Source organism: Symphalangus syndactylus, chromosome 10 (assembly GCF_028878055.3).
Source record: "Symphalangus syndactylus isolate Jambi chromosome 10, NHGRI_mSymSyn1-v2.1_pri, whole genome shotgun sequence".
Taxonomy (NCBI): Eukaryota; Metazoa; Chordata; class Mammalia; order Primates; family Hylobatidae; genus Symphalangus; species Symphalangus syndactylus.
The window spans coordinates 107,414,207-107,431,491 of NC_072432.2; the positions used below are offsets into that span (position 1 = coordinate 107,414,207).

Below are 17,285 nucleotides of genomic sequence, written 5' to 3' on the forward strand. Positions count from 1 at the left end.
TATACGTCTAATTGTAAGGAAACCTAGAAAATTTTAAGACTTGCCTCATTTTCTAATATCAAACTTGAATGTTGAACTATTAGGAGTATAAGTCAAACAGATAAATTTCTATTTATAGTATATTGTTAATTTAGTAACAAATTTAAATTTATGTTCTCATATTATATAAAACATTTAGAGCTACTGCTTTTTTCCCACTCCGAAATTTCATGAAATACAATTATTTAAACTCCTCACATGCATACAGACTAAGTGTCCTTGTCATGACTATGAGTTGTGCAACTCCGTACTTCCAGCTCATATTTTTCAGATAAAGCTCTCCTTGAAATCTGCACAGGAAACTGTCAGTACAAGTTCTATCTTTTTCTTAGCCTGTCTGTGCTATTATAACAAAATACCACAGACTGGGTAATTTACAAAGGACAGAAATTTATTTCTCACAGTCCTGGAGGCTGGGAAGTCCAAGATCAAGGCAACAGCAGGCTTGGTCGTGTGGTAAGGGCTGCTCTCTGCTGCCAACATGGTGTGTTATTGCTCGATCCTCTGCAGTGAAGGAACACTGTGTCCTCACATGGTGGAAGGTGGAAGAACAAGAGGGATGAACTCACTCCATCAAGCCCTTTGATAAGGACACTTAATCCCATTCATAAGGAGGGAGTCCTCATAAGTGAATTGCCTCTTAATGACCCCACCTCTTAATACTATCACACTGTCAACAACTGGGTTTTTGAGAGTAGACATTCAAGCCATAACAAACTTAAAGTACAAGTACAGTCATGCACTGCATAATGACGTATCAGTCAACAATGAACCACATATACAGTGGTGATCCCATAAGATAATAATTAAACTAAAAAAATCCTATCACCTAGTGACGCAGTGTAAACACACATACAGTACTCTCAGTCATATAAAAGTATAGTGCATACAAGTATGTACAATATAATCATAATAAATAATTATGTTACTACTTTATATATTTACTATACTATACTATTGTCATTATTTTATAGTATACTCCTTCTACTTATTTAAAAAATGTTAACTGTAAAACCTTCAGGAGATATTCCAGAGGAAGGCATTGTTATCATAGGAGGCGACAGCTCCCTGCATGTTATTGTCCACGGAGATCTCCCAGTGGGACGAGATATCAAGGTGAAAGGCAGAAGGACTAGGCTAATATGTGTGTTCGTGACTTCGTTTTTAACAAAAAATTCAAAAGTTAAAAAAATTAATGTTAAAAATATAAAATGCTTATAGAATGATATAAAAAAAATTCTTGTACAGCTATACAATGTGTCTGTGTTTTAAGCTAAGTGTTATAAAATAATCAAAAAGTTTTTAAAATTAAATTATATAAAGTAAAAAAGTTACAGTAAGCTGAGGTTATTGTTGAAGAAAAATATTTTAAAAATAAATTTAGTATAGCCTAAGTGTTATATATACAGTGCTTATATATAAAGTCTACAGTAGTAAACAGTAGTGAATATCCTAGACCTTCACATTCACTTACCACTCACTCACTGACTCACCCATGACAACTTCCAGTCCTGTAAGCTCCATTCATGATAAGTGCCCTATACAGGTGTACCATCTTTTATACTGTGTTTTTACTGTCTATTGTCTATGTTTAGATACACAAATACTTACCACTGTGTTACAATTGCCTACAATATGCAGGACAGTAATATGCTGTACAGGTTTGTAGTGTAGGAGCAACAGGCTATACCATAGAGCCTAGATGCGCATTAGGCTATATCATCTAGGTATGTGCAAGTATATTCTCTGATGTTTGCTTAAGGATGAAACTGCCTAATGACACATTTCTCAGAACATATTCCTGTCATTAAGCAGTACATGACTGTATTCATGTGAGTGATATTTGAATAGGTTTTTCGTATGTTGTTGCTCATCCTGTATCTATAATTTTTATAATATAACTACTTACTATTCTTTTTAAAGTGCTTTTCAAAGACTTGTTAACAAAGACATCCCAGTTTTTCAACCTACGCTAGGGCAGAAGTCAGGTTCACAACCTCAGTACTGTAAGGCAGCATAGGATATGTTCTAAGAAAGGAGAAAAATGATCAGGGACATTAGTCAAAGAGTCCTGGTAGGAGACATCTTCTGATGTCAAATCAAGGAGGACGTCTTTGAGCTGGGTCTTAAAAGATAAGTTCGATTCTAACAAGTAGACAAGAGGTGATAAGCACCATCTAACCATTCTATATCTGACTTGGTAGTAATAGCTCCTGTCACTGATTGAGCCAAATACAGTAACAAACATGTATGTTACTGTATGTTAACATATGTGTTATATAAAATATATGTTATCTCACTTAATACAGTAAATTTTTCAGATTGGTATTACTAACTGCATTTTATTGATTAAAAATAAATTTAAAAACTGCAGATCATAGAAATTATGTTCCTTAAAATCACAGTGCTATCACATGGGAAAGTCAGGACTCAAAGGCAGATCTGAAAGATTCCCTTTCATATGGCAGCTTAGCTTTCTTTGGGCATCATAACAATGTTCTCCAAGTGGTAAGCACATAAGCCCTGAGCACAACTGTGAAACCTGCATGCATGGAAAATAAATTCACCAACTAAAGGAAAACCATACCATGGTATGTGCAGAGCACTGTCTGAAACACACATTATATAAGGTTTTACTCTATTACATTTGTTTCTATCCAATCTTAAAGCTATGACTGATACTTATTTAATTTTCTGCTTAATTGGTTTGTTCCAAATCTGAGCCATGATGACCCAAGCAAGGCCACTTAAGGATGCCCTTTGCCTTACTAGCATGACCTATAGTATAATAACTACTATATGATTTATATTTAGCTAAGGGATGATCCATGTGATCACATACAGCCTTCCCAGGTGGTTTACTTATTTTGAGAGGTCCATGGGTGCTGGTTTTCCCCATGAATACCTGACATTCTGGGACTAATTTTCCCCCTATTTACATTACGTTTGCTTAGGATGCCATGCCAAAGTGGCTTGTTGGGCAGATGTTAGTCAGCACCCAGATTATTTTTTCAAATTGGATATAATCTTTGAAATTTTAGTTAGAGACTTGTCATACAGAAGGAAAGCTCTAAATTATTAAATATGCCTCAGGGTGGAGAATCAGCACATCTTCATTCAGTATTAGATTCATTCTAATTATCCTCTAGAACTCAGAAATTAGTGAGAACTGCAGGCATCTTTATTCCTGAGAGCAAGTATTAGAGTCAGGTGGAAACACTATTATGAAATGCAAATGTAACTCAGTGGATAAGTGACAATTATTAAATAAAACCACCATCAATTTATGTTTATAAATCAAGTCTCGAAGACATCTAAAGCTCCGGAAGTGATGGAAGATCTAGGAATGTGGAAGTAACCGCTGGCATTTGTTTGGTCTTCTTTTCTGAGAGCTAAAGAGCCAGGCAGCTCCACCAGCTTCTCCATCTTGGGCTGGGCATTGGAGTCTGAGCTATCACCTTTTGTTGTATTATGCTCCAGTGGCTTTAGTGGGCACTAGGTCCTTTTAGATCTGCTGGTAGGGCTCTCTGTTACTCAGATGTGTGCACCTCCACCCCCAACTATAAAGAGTGAAGAGAGAGGAGCTAAAAGATCTCTGTCCCTTATCTCCAAATAGCCAACTTTCCTCTTTGGAAAGGACCCCAAAGCTTTGTTAACACTCCTTGTGGAAGACAATGTTGTTCAGCTGATGTTAGAAGAAAATCTCAAACCCCATGATCACCTTCTGGATTAAGGAGTTTGTGTCTCAGGTGATACCCAAAGATCTTCCCAATTGCTTTCTATCTCCATGACTTCACTCACATCTTTCTTGGCTATTCATTAGCTAACACATAGACAGCTAAGCATTACATTGTTTCTTCTGAATATTTTAACATTTTTTAAATTTATCAATTTTATTTTGGTATAATTTATATACAATAAAATGCACTAGCCGGGCGCGGTGGCTCACGCTTGTAATCCCAGCACTTTGGGAGGCCGAGGCGGGTGGATCACGAGGTCAGGAGATCGAGACCACAGTGAAACCCCGTCTCTACTAAAAATACAAAAAATTAGCCGGGCGTGGTGGCGGGCGCCTGTAGTCCCAGCTACTCGGAGAGGCTGAGGCAGGAGAATGGCGTGAACCCGGGAGGCGGAGCTTGCAGTGAGCCGAGACTGCGCCACTGCACTCCAGCCTGGGCGACAGAGCGAGACTCCGTCTCAAAAAAAAAATAAATAAATAAATAAAAAAATAAATAAATAAATAAAATGCACTAATTTAAAATATAGAGTCCAATGAGTTTTGACAAACATACACATCTGGGTAGCCATCACCACAATCAAGATAGCAAACTTACAAACTTTTCCATCACAAAAAAAGGTTTCCTTGTGCCCTTCTGGAGTCAACTCCCACCACCTCCACCCCCAGGCAACCACTGGTCTAATTTCTATTACTATAGATAAGTACTTCTGGTTCCGGCACTCATAGAAATGGAATCATTCAGTACCATTCAGTATGAACTCTTTTATGTGAGGCTTCTTTCACTTCACATAATTTTAAAAGTATCTATATATATTGTTGTATATATTGGTGTGTGTTCCTTCTCAGTGCCAAATAGTATATATTCCATCGACAAACTACACATTTGCTTATCCTTTCACCTGTTGCTGGACAATTGACTTTTTTTTTTGTTTGTTTTATTTTTTGTTTTTTTTGAGACGGAGTCTCGCTCTGTCACCCAGGCTGGAATGCAGTGGCGCTATCTTGGCTCACTGCAGGCTCTGCCTCCCGGGTTCACGCCATTTTCCTGCCTCAGCCTCCTGAGTAGCTGGGACTACAGATGCCTGCCACCACGCCCGGCTAATTTTTTGTATTTTTAGTAGAGACGGGGTTTCACTGTGTTAGCCAGGATGGTCTCGATCTCCTGACCTCATGATCCGCCCACCTCGGCCTCCCAAAGTGCTGGGATTACAGGCGTGAGCCACCGCGCCCAGCCTACTTGTTTTTTGAGTACTTATGAATAAAACTGCTAGAAATATTTGTGTACAGGTCTTCTTGTAGACACATTTTCAGATAACTATCTAAAAGTGGAATTACTGAGTGAGTAGAGGTTTTCTTTCAGATAACAGTGGAATTACTGAGTGAGTAGAGGTTTTCTTTTTAAAATTAAAACAATAAAAACATATCATTGTTAATTAGCAAAGTTCAAATCACTTTATTTCCACTTGGACATTTAAAAAGAAGAGGTGACGTCGTAAGTCATAGAACAGCCCAGAACTCTAAAGGGCATGTGGGGTTCCTACAGGCAAGCAAAGCACAACCACCTAGCGGTCAGAGCTATCTCTGAGCACTGGGCTCAGTGCTTGCTTAAAGAGTGGCTGAACAGGAAATGAAGAGGTGACCACTGGTCAGGATGTGGGTAAGCAGCCAAGGCCTACTTCACTGCATTCTCCACATCTGAATGGTGGGGTAGGGAGTCCATGCTCCTGGTAGACCCAGGCCCAAGAGTCTCAGGCTATTCCAGCTTTGGAAAAAACACTGCTCTGAAAGTCAGCTGTGAGTTGCTAAAAAATAAAATAAAATAAAAAACAAACGCTAGAGTACAAAGAAGTTCCTCGCAAAAATTAATGTGCAAGATATCATTAGCATTACATATAAGAAGTTAAATGGGGATAATTTCTTTAACATTTCAGTTGTACTTTCTCATTTGATTATAATGGTTACCCATGACTTTCACTAGATTAAATCAGCTATAGTCAACTAATGCATATCAAATATAAATAATAAGTCTTATCCTGTCTTTCTTCTCTGCAACTAACTCCTCATATGCCAGAGGGAATTTTCCAATTCAACATCAAAGACTAATTAAACATTTGGTGTAGGAGCTTTGAAAGAATGACTGTATAATTTTATTTTACATATACATGCCAAATAAAAAATAAATAAAAACTTCATTTGGGTGCTGAAAGTTTGCAGTCTAATCTTCTAAAAGGCAAAAAATAATTAACCGCTTCAGAGTTCATCAACAAATTAAGTCTCATGTTTCAAAATTTCACTTCAATTAATCTGTGTGATCACTAATTTTCTGGTAGTTGCCCACCATTCTAATGATTTGTCAAACCCAAAGGTTGCATTTTCTTTTTTCTTCTTTTTTTACTTTTATTTTAGGTTCATTGTAGCACTATTCACAATAGCAAAGACATAGAATCAACCTAAATGCCTATCAAGGTTGTATTTTCATAGTTCTAAGTTTATTTTTTGAATTTAAGAAAGAATAGCATTTAGAAAGTATGAATTTACAGACAGGAAAAAATAATAGAAATGTTTATTTTACAAGGCATCTGATCCACCTAAATCTATTATGTATTTTTTCTAATCTGATAGTTTATCATAGAGGCCTAAATAGTGTTTACATTACAACATGAACAAAGTGGTCAAAGAAGTAGGTTTGATGATTTCCAGTTTGGCTGGTAAATCAACACACTGTCTACCATACTGAAACCTCCATGACAAAAGACAACATGAGAGGTAAGAAGGACATAGCTTGGGTTTCCCATAGTAGCTGGAACCTGTGGTCAAGACTAGCTTGGGAGTAATTTGGCTACTACAGTTCACAAAAATTAGCAAAGAGACACATGACAGAGACTCTGCCTTTCGAAAGTCCAATTCCTTTGACATGTTTTTCTGTTTCTTACAAGTCTATTGCTTCTACCCACCACCACCGAAAACACACACTTTGGGGGAAATGGAAAGGATGGTATACTAGATAGAAAGCAGGAACTCTGTGGTCCTTAAGCAAATCACTTAATGTCTTTGGCTTCTCATCTATGAAATGCAGTATTAAGTACTTTTCCTATTTGAAACCAGGAGTAAGCTCAGACTTTTTGGTCCTAGACCACCCATTCACTATCCTGTCCTGGGGCTTCCTATGCATAAATAGTATGGCTCTGTCCTCCAGCAGAGCACAAGCCACAGGTGTTGGGAGCTACATACTGCCTAACTTTCTCAGCTTTCTGTCACTGGAAAAGGGTCCGATCCAGACCCCAAGAGAGGGTTCTTGGACCTCGCACAAGAAAGAATTCAAGGCAAGTTCATAGAGAAAAGTGAAGGCAAGTTTATTAAGAAAGTAAAGAAACAAAAGAATGATTACTCCATGGGCAGAGCAGTGGCATGAGCTGCTCGACTGAATAGACTTATAGTTGTTTCTTGATTATGTGCTAAACAACAGGTGGATTATTCATGAGTTTTCCAGGAAAGGGGTGGGAAACTCCCGGAACTGAGGATTCCTCCTTTTAGACCATATAAGGTAACTTCCCATGTCATCATGGCATGTGTAAACTGTCACGGTGCTGGTGGGAGTGTCTTTTAGCATGCTAATGCATTACAATTTACATATAATGAGCAATGAGGATGACCAGAGGTCACTTTCATTGCCATCTTGGGTTTGGTGGGCTTTGGCTGGCTTCTTTACTACAACCTGTTTTATCAGCAAGGTCTTTGTGACCTGTATCTTGTGCTGGCCTCCTGTCTCACCCTGTGACTAGAATGCCTTAACCTCCTGGGAATGCAGCCCAGTAGTTCTCAGCCTTATTTTACTCAACCCTTATTCAAGATGGAGTCGCTCTCATTCTAATGTCTCTGACATTTCTATTTTTAGAAAGAGAAGTCCATGGGATATTTCTATACTTTCGAATTTCACTTTTGGAAAAATTAACAAATAATATATTAAATACCATAAAAGGTCTAAGATAGAAGTCCATCTGAAATACATATTTGTCAAGAATGTCTGTTACAAGATGGCTTCCATAGCACCATTTTAAAAGCTGGCTAATGCCAATCTAAAGAGCTTCCGGTGCTTGTCTCCATACAGCTGAAGGAGGCAGCACAGGGTTTAACAGCTCTAGTAAGAAGACTTCAAGTGCAAATCTGGGATGAGAAGACAAGATCATCCAAGGTTCACTACCTTAATTTTCAATTTGAAAAGAGAGCTAAACTGCTGCCAAAGAGAGTTATTGTATCAATTGTGCAGCCATAAGGATGCACTTGCAGACCTCCAACAACACAGAGTGCAACTGGCCAAGGATCCCAGCTGCTGTGCTGTGAAATCCATCTCTGCGTTCTCTCAGAGGCTATGATGCCTCCTGACGGGCTACTACTGGAGCACAGTAGGAATACAAATTCAGGCCTGCAGGATGGCTGACTTTGCTAGAGGACTTCCTGATGACTTTGCTACCTCTGACTGCAGAAGAATCTAGTTCACCTCCACCAAACCTCCCTTTTCACTTGGAATAAGACTTTAATCAGTGGTCTAACGGTTCCCCTGGTTTTTTCTAGCTCTTCCCTATTTTCTTTTATATAAGCATTTTCTCTAAAAGTAGTGTTGCAATTGTAGTCCCGTCTTAGCATCTGCTTCTCAGAGGTCCAGACTAACATTCATTCATGTATTCATCCACTCATTAATTCACTCAAGAAATATTTATTGAGTGCTTAACATGTTCCTGGAACTTTGCTCTAGGCACTGGGGAGACTGATGAACAAGACTGAGAAGACACCTATATTGATAACCCTCCTCTGCTCAAAGTGTCATAACTGTTTCCTCTTCTTTAGCACTTACTCTGTGCTGGGCACTGAACTAAGACCACTCCACATGCCACATCTCATTTGCTCTTCACAACAACCCTGAAAGAAGGCATTATTATTCTTATTTCATAGATAAGAAAACTGAGACCTAGAGAGATTATGTTGTCAGGGCCTTCTCTGATAGGGCCAACTTTTTTACTCCAAAATTCATGCATTTAACCATTAGCTTACAATGTACCTACTCCATTTGCATGTATCTGCTCCATTTGGACCACTAATTAAAGTCTTATTCTAAGTGAAAATAGAGGTTTGCTGGAAGTGTACTCGTTTGCTGTGTGGGCTGAGGTAGCAAAGGCATCAGGAAGTCCTCTAGCAAAGTCAGCCATTCTACAGGCCTGCCTTTGTATTCCTGCTCTGAGCACTTTTATTTTCTGGTAATGCACATCTGCATAGCTGATTTTCCAAAGCCTGGCTTCATTTCTTCAATTTACATTTATGACAGTTGGGAGAACCATTTACAGAACAGAGAAAAACAGTGCTCCAGAGCATTTGGAGTTTGCACAATTCCAAAGTCAGGTTAATGACATTGTTTAACCCACCCAGAAGAGGTCTCTCACCAGGTGTAAGTTTCCAACTCATCCTCACTATTGCAAAGAAGATAGAGAGGACAGAAAAATCCTTGGTTTCTCTACTTTTCATCCTAGTCATAGCCCAGCCCTGGTAAACTGATAACAGGTAGCTGCATACACCCAGAGCTTCTCTCAGAGGACAGACAGGCCCACTGCAAAGTTAGCCACAGCAACCTGTGCAGCAGCTGTGAGCATCCTTCTGAAAACCAATGCAAACACATACCATGATATCCAAAGTCAGATGTGGCATCCTCTACAATTGATTCAAGTTCGCAGAGGTCCATGGAAGGAATAGGCTGAGACTCAGGCAGGTTCTCTAAAGTCGGTTCATCAAATTCCTTGTGGAAGGTAATTAACAATTCATGAGACGCTGATAGAAGGAAACAGCACTACCACAAATGAAAAAAAAATTCTTATTTAGAAGACTACTTGGAAACAAGCCTACCTAATCCTCTTGCTTAAACATTTTCAAACTTCAGGAGGTAAGTTGGGATAAGAGAAACAGCCCTGAATCAATGAGACAGGTGACCTTGCATAAAGCATTTAACCTTCATGGGCTCAGTTTCAGGATCATGACTAGGTAAGCCAAGTGGGATGACCAAGGTAGGTACCAATTGAAGGTACTCACTCCATTGACAGCTGAGGGGGGCCTTCTTCAATTTGGCATCTAGGGTGTTCCACTTACCACACCCTACTCCAGCACGGCTCAGTTTCTGCATCTCAAAATTAAAGGTGTTAGCCTGAATGACTTACAAGTTCCCCTCTAGCTTTAAAGCTCTGTGATTCTACGAATTCCAATTTCCTAAAAGATCTAAGAGACCACATGATGAAAGAATTCACACTTCAAAAAAAAAAAGCTTTAGCCAAAATCAGTAGGTATTTCAATAAATCATTTTGCCTTTTTTCCTTAGTTTTGTGTGTGTGTGTGTGTGTGTGTGTGTGTATTTGTGTTTGAACCTGGAGCTGGTGCTGAGTTGATCTATTTTTCTTGATAAATGGTTTTCATGGGAAACTACTCCAAGAGTGTCTTTTTAATAAGAGAAAATTTAAAAGAAAGTTCAAACTAATCTTAACAAGTAAAATGAAGCCATGCCACACTGCAGTGCGGTATTTGTGAGAATATCATCATAAAGTGTTTTTAAGAAGTCGGTTTTCTGTACTGTATAATAATTGTTTCAGGAGGCGAAATTGGTTCCAGATTTCAAAGGATCACTGAGAGCACACAGAGAACTTTACGGATAAAGAACAGAAAGTACATGAAATATGTCTTTACGTGCACTTCAGAAATTATTTGAAAATAAGTATGTATTTGGACTCTCAATTAACTTTGATTTGCTGAGTTTCTCTTTGAAGAGAAAGATAGAATTGTTGCAATTGTTTCTCTTAGAAAGAGAAGGACATGGTCTGATCTTTGGTCCCCATTACCACTCCATGTATGGAGACCTGATCTGCTATGTACTTTTCACAGAGACCTAACTTTAGCTCCAGCACAACTGTATATGCCACAGGATCAAAGACAGACCTAGCCTGTCTTATGTATTATGGTATCCAACTGTTTTAAGCTGTCATTCTTTAGAGAAAACAGTGCCTAACATGATTCCACATTTGATGGTGCTTCAAGATTTCAAAGCCCAAATTCAGTCAAGCAGAAAATGCCTGCCAAAATAAAAGGCCTTGTCAGCTAGGGTCTGAAAAACAAAGCAAGCCACTCTCCTACATGCCTCAAATAATTTTTATAACATGTTTAAGAGGAGACATAGAGCCCATTCTCTCCCATAACTCTGATTCTCTCCTGTAAGTGCTTTTGAAATATAAAGTAGCTTGCTTCCGCCAGGCAAGAGAGATGGAAGAAGGAATAGAGAACAGAGCCCCAATGAGATTAGTAAGAAATTAAATCATAAACATGTATATGGGCAAGGGGAAGGAAAGCACTCAAAGATGGGTGTATTTTCCTCTTCCTCTTCTCCTTCTTTATCACATTTTTCTTTAGCCTCTTGCATCTGATTAATCTAATTTCTTTCCTATATTTATTTCATCTTTTTCAGCTCAATGAAGCTTCTTCCTGCTACATTTAAAACCCTTCAGGCTCTTCTGTAAAGTGTTCAGCTTCCCATTTTCTGTCCCCTTTGTTCTCTGGATATCATTAAATCTGCCTCAGTTCTGTGCTTGTGAATATGATTAAACTTGCCTCTTCCCTGCCTTGCCACCTCTCTTCATCCTTGTCCTGGGGTGAACAAGAAAGTCTTCCCTCAGGTTGCTCTTCCTTTTCTTCCATTCCTTTTAAATGTGTTTTTTCCTAAAGAGATTATGACAAGGTCTGTTCAGCAGTGGTTTTCCAAGTCTTTCTTCATCTGGAGGTGAAGTGCTGCTTTCAGGAGGCCCATTTTCTATTCATTATTAATCAGAGTGTACATAGGAAACAGACCAGCAGCATAGGAATTAGCAGAGGGCTTATGAGAAATGCAACATCTCAGGCTGCACCCTGGACTAATTGAATCAGAATCTGCATCTTAACAAGATTCATAGGAAATCAAGGTGCATTTCAAGTTTGAGAATACTATAAGCCATAAGAATTTGGAGGAGGGTCCATTGATTGTGGACCCAAGTGGGCTGAGAAGGTTTTCCTGAAAACATTTGAAAGAGAGATGGGATGCTGACAATGTGCCAGAGAGAAATGACTGATGTGACCGCACAAAAGAGGGCAGGATGCCTGGGGATGCTGAGCCATCCAGTCTGTGGGCCTGAACCAGCTGGCAAGAGGACAGAGTGTTCAAGCAGAACAGATTCAACAGCCATCTATCTGCCTGGAGCATTTCTGCCCCCATCAATATATAAACATAGGAAACATGCTTCTGGAAAGCTCAGGGCCAAAGACAGTGGTGGCACTAATCTCAGAAGATCAAAGAATGAACCACAGTCTTGGTCCAGAACAGCATCAGCATCAGTCGCTTCCCCTCCTGCTCCCTTTGCTCCTTGCTGATGGGAAGGGGATGAAAATGGGAAGTCACTGGGGATGTGATGAGTTGGGAGTTCATAGGATCCTTGTGAAATCCTCTCTTTCTTCATCTGAGTTGGGCAAAGATCAGAACTTTGTGTCTAGCTCCCATGTTCTGTGGAGTAATATATGCATAAGAACATTTCTTGGGATTCTGCCTGTCATATGGTCTCAGGCTTATCTTCAGTTACTTCAGGGCCCCCAAAGGACCTTGATTTATAAGAAGAAGACAAGACCTCATACAGTGTAGTTATAACACCAATAATAATTCCATCCAATAAAAAAGAACACAAACATGGTGATCTTGAAGGGTCAAAGAAGAAAAGTAAAAAAGGTAAGTAAATTATCAGACACTAATATTTAAGCTCATACTTGAAACTACATTTCTTTTTTGCCATATGGTAACTACAAAAATGAAGTCATTTAGATTTTATAGAACAAAATAATACCATGCCTGTACTTCTCAATTTTCAATCTTAGGGGGAAAATCCCTTAGAATCAGTGATCCCTGCTTTATAAGAGGAAGACAAGACCCTGAAGAGATTATGACAAGGTCTGTTGAACAGTGGTTTTTCAAGTCTTCCCTCACCTGAGGTGAAGTGCTGCTTTCAGGAGGCCCATTTTTTATTCATTATTAATCAGAGCATACATAGGAATCAGACCAGCAGCATAGGAATTAGCAGAGGGCTTATAAGAAATACAACATCTCTGAGCATACTAGAAAAGTATGTCCCCATTTCTATAGCTGAATAAACAAGTACTTTACACATCAACAAACTCAGAATTCTTATAATTCTGTCAGCCTCCTTGTCAGGATTTGTGGGAATGTACAGTTCTCAGCACTGCAGGGGGACGAAGCAGACTGAACCACAGAAGACGACCCACCTTAACAGGCTCTCATTTGCAGGGCCTAGAAGTGTGTGGGAAGCTGAAGAAAGGCACCCAGTTTTCAGAGGGGGTTTGAGTCCTTCCATAGTGGTGGCATCAAGACCCTTCTCCAACTAGGGATCCAGCCCTATTGTTGACCCCACGGCCTTTCAGCTAGCAGGTTCTTCACTCACCAAGTTCCCTGAGCAGGAAAGAACCCATCTCCCAATTCCCTGTAGCCTGCAACAGATCCCACAGCGGGGCTTCACTTAAATGGAGTGGCAGATGGGTGGGAAAGGGGGGATGGAATTGAGCACATATCACCATCATCCCCACATTGTCTGCTAACTGGTCCATCAAACAGAGGAAGACTCCTGAGGTTAGAGGAAGCTAGGCCTCTTATTGGTCCCAACTTGGGATTTTTAGAACTCCAAAGCACACAGAACCCCTAAATAATTGAGAAAGATGCATTACTGGCAGATCTCCCCCTTAAAGAGGGGCCCTGTCTGGCTGAGGGTGAGGTCTCCTACATGCCCCAGGGTTTGGAGCCCTCTGATAACTAAGCTACAACAGTTAGCATCCCCGGGGCTTGGGGGATTGTCCCCAAGGCCTCAGGGAGCTTGGTGCTTCCTGCTAAAGGAGAGAATCTCTCACATGCAGGGATCTCCATTAATAAAAATCAGAATTTGAGACAGTAGAAATTCTCTATAAAAATGGCTTCATCCCAAGTTGCTTTTACCTGAAGAGCTATGAGGTTGTTATTGACATCTATTGCCCAAATTTGACGTTGTAAAGACCACCTTATTAATCAGAGCCTACCCAAGGCCTGTGGAGATATTGTCAACCATTAGAGAAAAATGGCGTTTGCTATTTACAGATTTGGAATGCCGAGGACACGAATTTGGGGTCACTTCATGTCAATCTGCAACTCTATTCATTATTGAACATCTATGGCAGTTAAAATTTGAATGAAGTTATTAGCACAATGTAAACAAAATGGGTAAGAAACAAAATAAAAAAGAAAAGAATAAAAACCAGACAGAGAACAATACTAAAAAGGTAAAGCAACAATAGCATGAGTGGAATTAAAAATTAGATATACACGCATTTGTTCTGTCAGCTAATCATTTTAACCCATCAGTTATGCATTCAGTGCCAATTCAGTTGTCTTGTACAGAGTAGGAGCTTGATTTTTGTTAAATCGATCAATTGATCCACCTCTCGCTACAGCCGCTTTGAATAGTTGTCACCAACTGTTGACTTACATTCTAGAATCCTTCCTGGAATTCGGTGAAGTTAATCTGGATGTTCTTGTTTTCTCCCTGGTCCCTTTTCCTACCCAATCATCACCATGCATCTAAAGCAAGAAAAATTTTTATGTAAAATTTAAAATAAGAGAGTACTTACATGGAGTACATCAACACTCAGCTGCTGAAAGTTCCGAGCTCTCAATTCTTGCATTCGTTTGTTATTTTCTTCATATTTTTCTTCCACAGTCTTTCTGTAAATTTAAAGTGAATGTAGAAAAATAACTGTGAATTGCTAAAACCGTGTCTATATTATACAGATGAGTGTGATCCTTATTTCAACAGACTGACTGGGGGATTGGAAAGCCAGGCCATCAGATCTCTTCCTCATCAAGGTGAATGTGGTGCAGCACCCAGCTGATTCTCTTTTAAAGCACACACAGGATACTCTGTTTCCTTATTCACCCTTACAAATCCCAAAATGCAGCAGCAGGAGAAGGCAGTGCTCCTCTCTGTGCGTTCTCCAAGTGCGATGACAGGGCTATGTGTTCCCAATGCCTAGCACAGTGCCTAACATATACTAATAACACAAAAACTGCTTTCAGGATGAACAAACCCATAAAAAGTAAAACTAGAGCTACATATCAAAGGATTTATGAGGAAATACATGGGAGTCATTGTGCCGGGGAATTTTTCTAGACACATTTACTTTGTTTTCTGTATTACAGGAGAGTGAGTTTAAGAGACCTGCTACTAAACTGGAAGAAAGATTTGAGTTCTTATGATTACTTGTGGGCTAATTTATACTCAGGTTTTCATCACTGAACACCCTTCTAGTCAAACCCTCTTGTCTCTAAAATGGGTACGTTATGATTCTTCTGACAATAGAGTCATTTTCTAGCTAAAACACATGATCCCCCTTGATTCTACAATCAACAATTAGAAACAATTCCAATACAATTTATTCACAAAATCAAAGCCAAACTTTATTTAAAACCATTACCTTCAAATAAGAAAAATATATTAGCGTATCATGTGAAATATATGTGACTTCTTTGTATTAAAAAAGTTTTAATGTAAATATGTTGTAATCTGTATATGTTATTAAATTTGCCTTTTTAATCTGTTCCTATCAGAGATTTAATTTTCCTTTTACCCTCAGCCAATGACACGAATCATGGCACCTTAGAAATATCACCATCTCTGAGGTATTACGAACAGATTTGGGGCTGTGAGCTCATGCAATGGCTTAAGCAATTTATGTGAATATATTTTCCCAGTAAAACTCACACTCAATGTCATAGTGGTTTGCAGAATCCAACTTGTATTGGCTCAAGAGCAGATTGTGTAAATATCTTCCCAACCGAATATTAAATGGTATCATATTGGTAGCTTGATATTAGCCATAGTGGAAGTATTTATATCACAGAAATCAGCAAACAAATCAGCAGACCCCTTCAAACCGAGAGCTGGTTGTTAAATATTTACCAGCACACCACTGCTAACAATGTACTTTCATGGAAATCTTTTTCTACTCATTTATTAAAGAAAGCAAATGTTAAGGGAAAATAGACTCATAGATTCTTTTTTTATTATTATACTTTAGGTTTTAGGGTACATGTGCACAATGTGCAGGTTTGTTACATATGTATCCATGTGCCATGTTGTTTTGCTGCACCCATTAACTCGTCATTTAGTATTAGGTATATCTCCTAATGCTGTCCCTTCCCCCTCCCCCCACCCCACAACAGTCCCCGGAGTGTGATGTTCCCCTTCCTGTGTCCATGAGTTCTCATTGTTCAGTTCCCACCTATGAGTGAGAACATGCGGTGTTTGGTTTTTTGTCCTTGCGATAGTTTACTGAGAATGATGTTTTCCAGTTTCATCCATGTCCCTACAAAGGACATGAACTCATCATTTTTTATGGCTGCATAGTATTCCATGGTGTATATGTGCCACATTTTGTTAATCCAGTCTATCGTTGTTGGACATTTGGGTTGGTTCCAAGTCTTTGCTATTGTGAATAGTGCTGCAATAAACATACGTGTGCATGTGTCTTTATAGCAGCATGATTTATAGTCCTTTGGGTATATACCCAGTAATGGGATGGCTGAGTCAAATGGTATTTCTAGTTCTAGATCCCTGAGGAATTGCCACACTGACTTCCACAATGGTTGAACTAGTTTACAGTCCCACCAACAGTGTAAAAGTGTTCCTATTTCTCCACATCCTCTCCAGCACCTGTTGTTTCCTGACTTTTGAATGATGGCCATTCTAACTGGTGTGAGATGGTATCTCACTGTGGTTTTGATTTGCATTTCTCTGATGGCCAGTAACTTCAGCAAAGTCTCAGGATACAAAATCAATGTACAAAAATCACAAGCATTCTTGTACACCAATCACAGACAAACAGAGAGCCAAATCATGAGTGAACTCCCATTCACAATTGCTTCAAAGAGAATAAAATACCTAGGAATCCAACTTACAAGGCATGTGAAGGACCTCTTCAAGGAGAACTACAAACCACTGCTCAATGAAATAAAAGAGGATACAAACAAATGGAAGAACATTCCATGCTCATGGGTTGAAAGAATCAATATTGTGAAAATGGCCATACTGCCCAAGGTAATTTATAGATTCAATGCCATCCCCATCAAGCTACCAATGACTTTCTTCACAGAATTGGAAAAAACTACTTTAAAGTTCATATGGAACCAAAAAAGAGCCCGCATCGCCAAGTCAATCCTAAGCCAAAAGGACAAAGCTGGAGGCATCACGCTACCTGACTTCAAACTATACTACAAGGCAACAGTAACCAAAACAGCATGGTACTGGTACCACAACAGAGACATAGATCAATGGAACAGAACAGAGCCCTCAGAAATAATGCCGCATATCTACAACTATCTGATCTTTGACAAACCTGACAAAAACAACCAATGGGGAAAGGA

General features: G+C 39.2%; 1 protein-coding gene across 31 annotated transcripts in view; it reads right to left on the reverse strand.

The window, feature by feature from the left end:
• Positions 1–17,285, reverse strand: part of NEK11 (NIMA related kinase 11) — a 327,824-nt gene that overhangs the window by 167,831 nt on the left and 142,708 nt on the right. For 25 of the 31 annotated variants that reach the window (XM_055295453.2, XM_055295455.2, XM_055295452.2 and 22 more), the window contains 3 exons: positions 14,495–14,588; positions 11,414–11,521; positions 9,449–9,563 (listed from right to left, as the gene is read on the reverse strand). In XM_055295453.2, the coding sequence (XP_055151428.2) occupies positions 9,449–9,563; positions 11,414–11,521; positions 14,495–14,588 (317 nt within the window). Of the gene's footprint in view, positions 1–4,996; positions 5,581–9,448; positions 9,564–11,413; positions 11,522–14,494; positions 14,589–17,285 lie in introns of those variants that run through there. The other 6 variants (XM_055295450.2, XM_055295445.2, XM_055295454.2 and 3 more) reach the window with 2 other exon arrangements.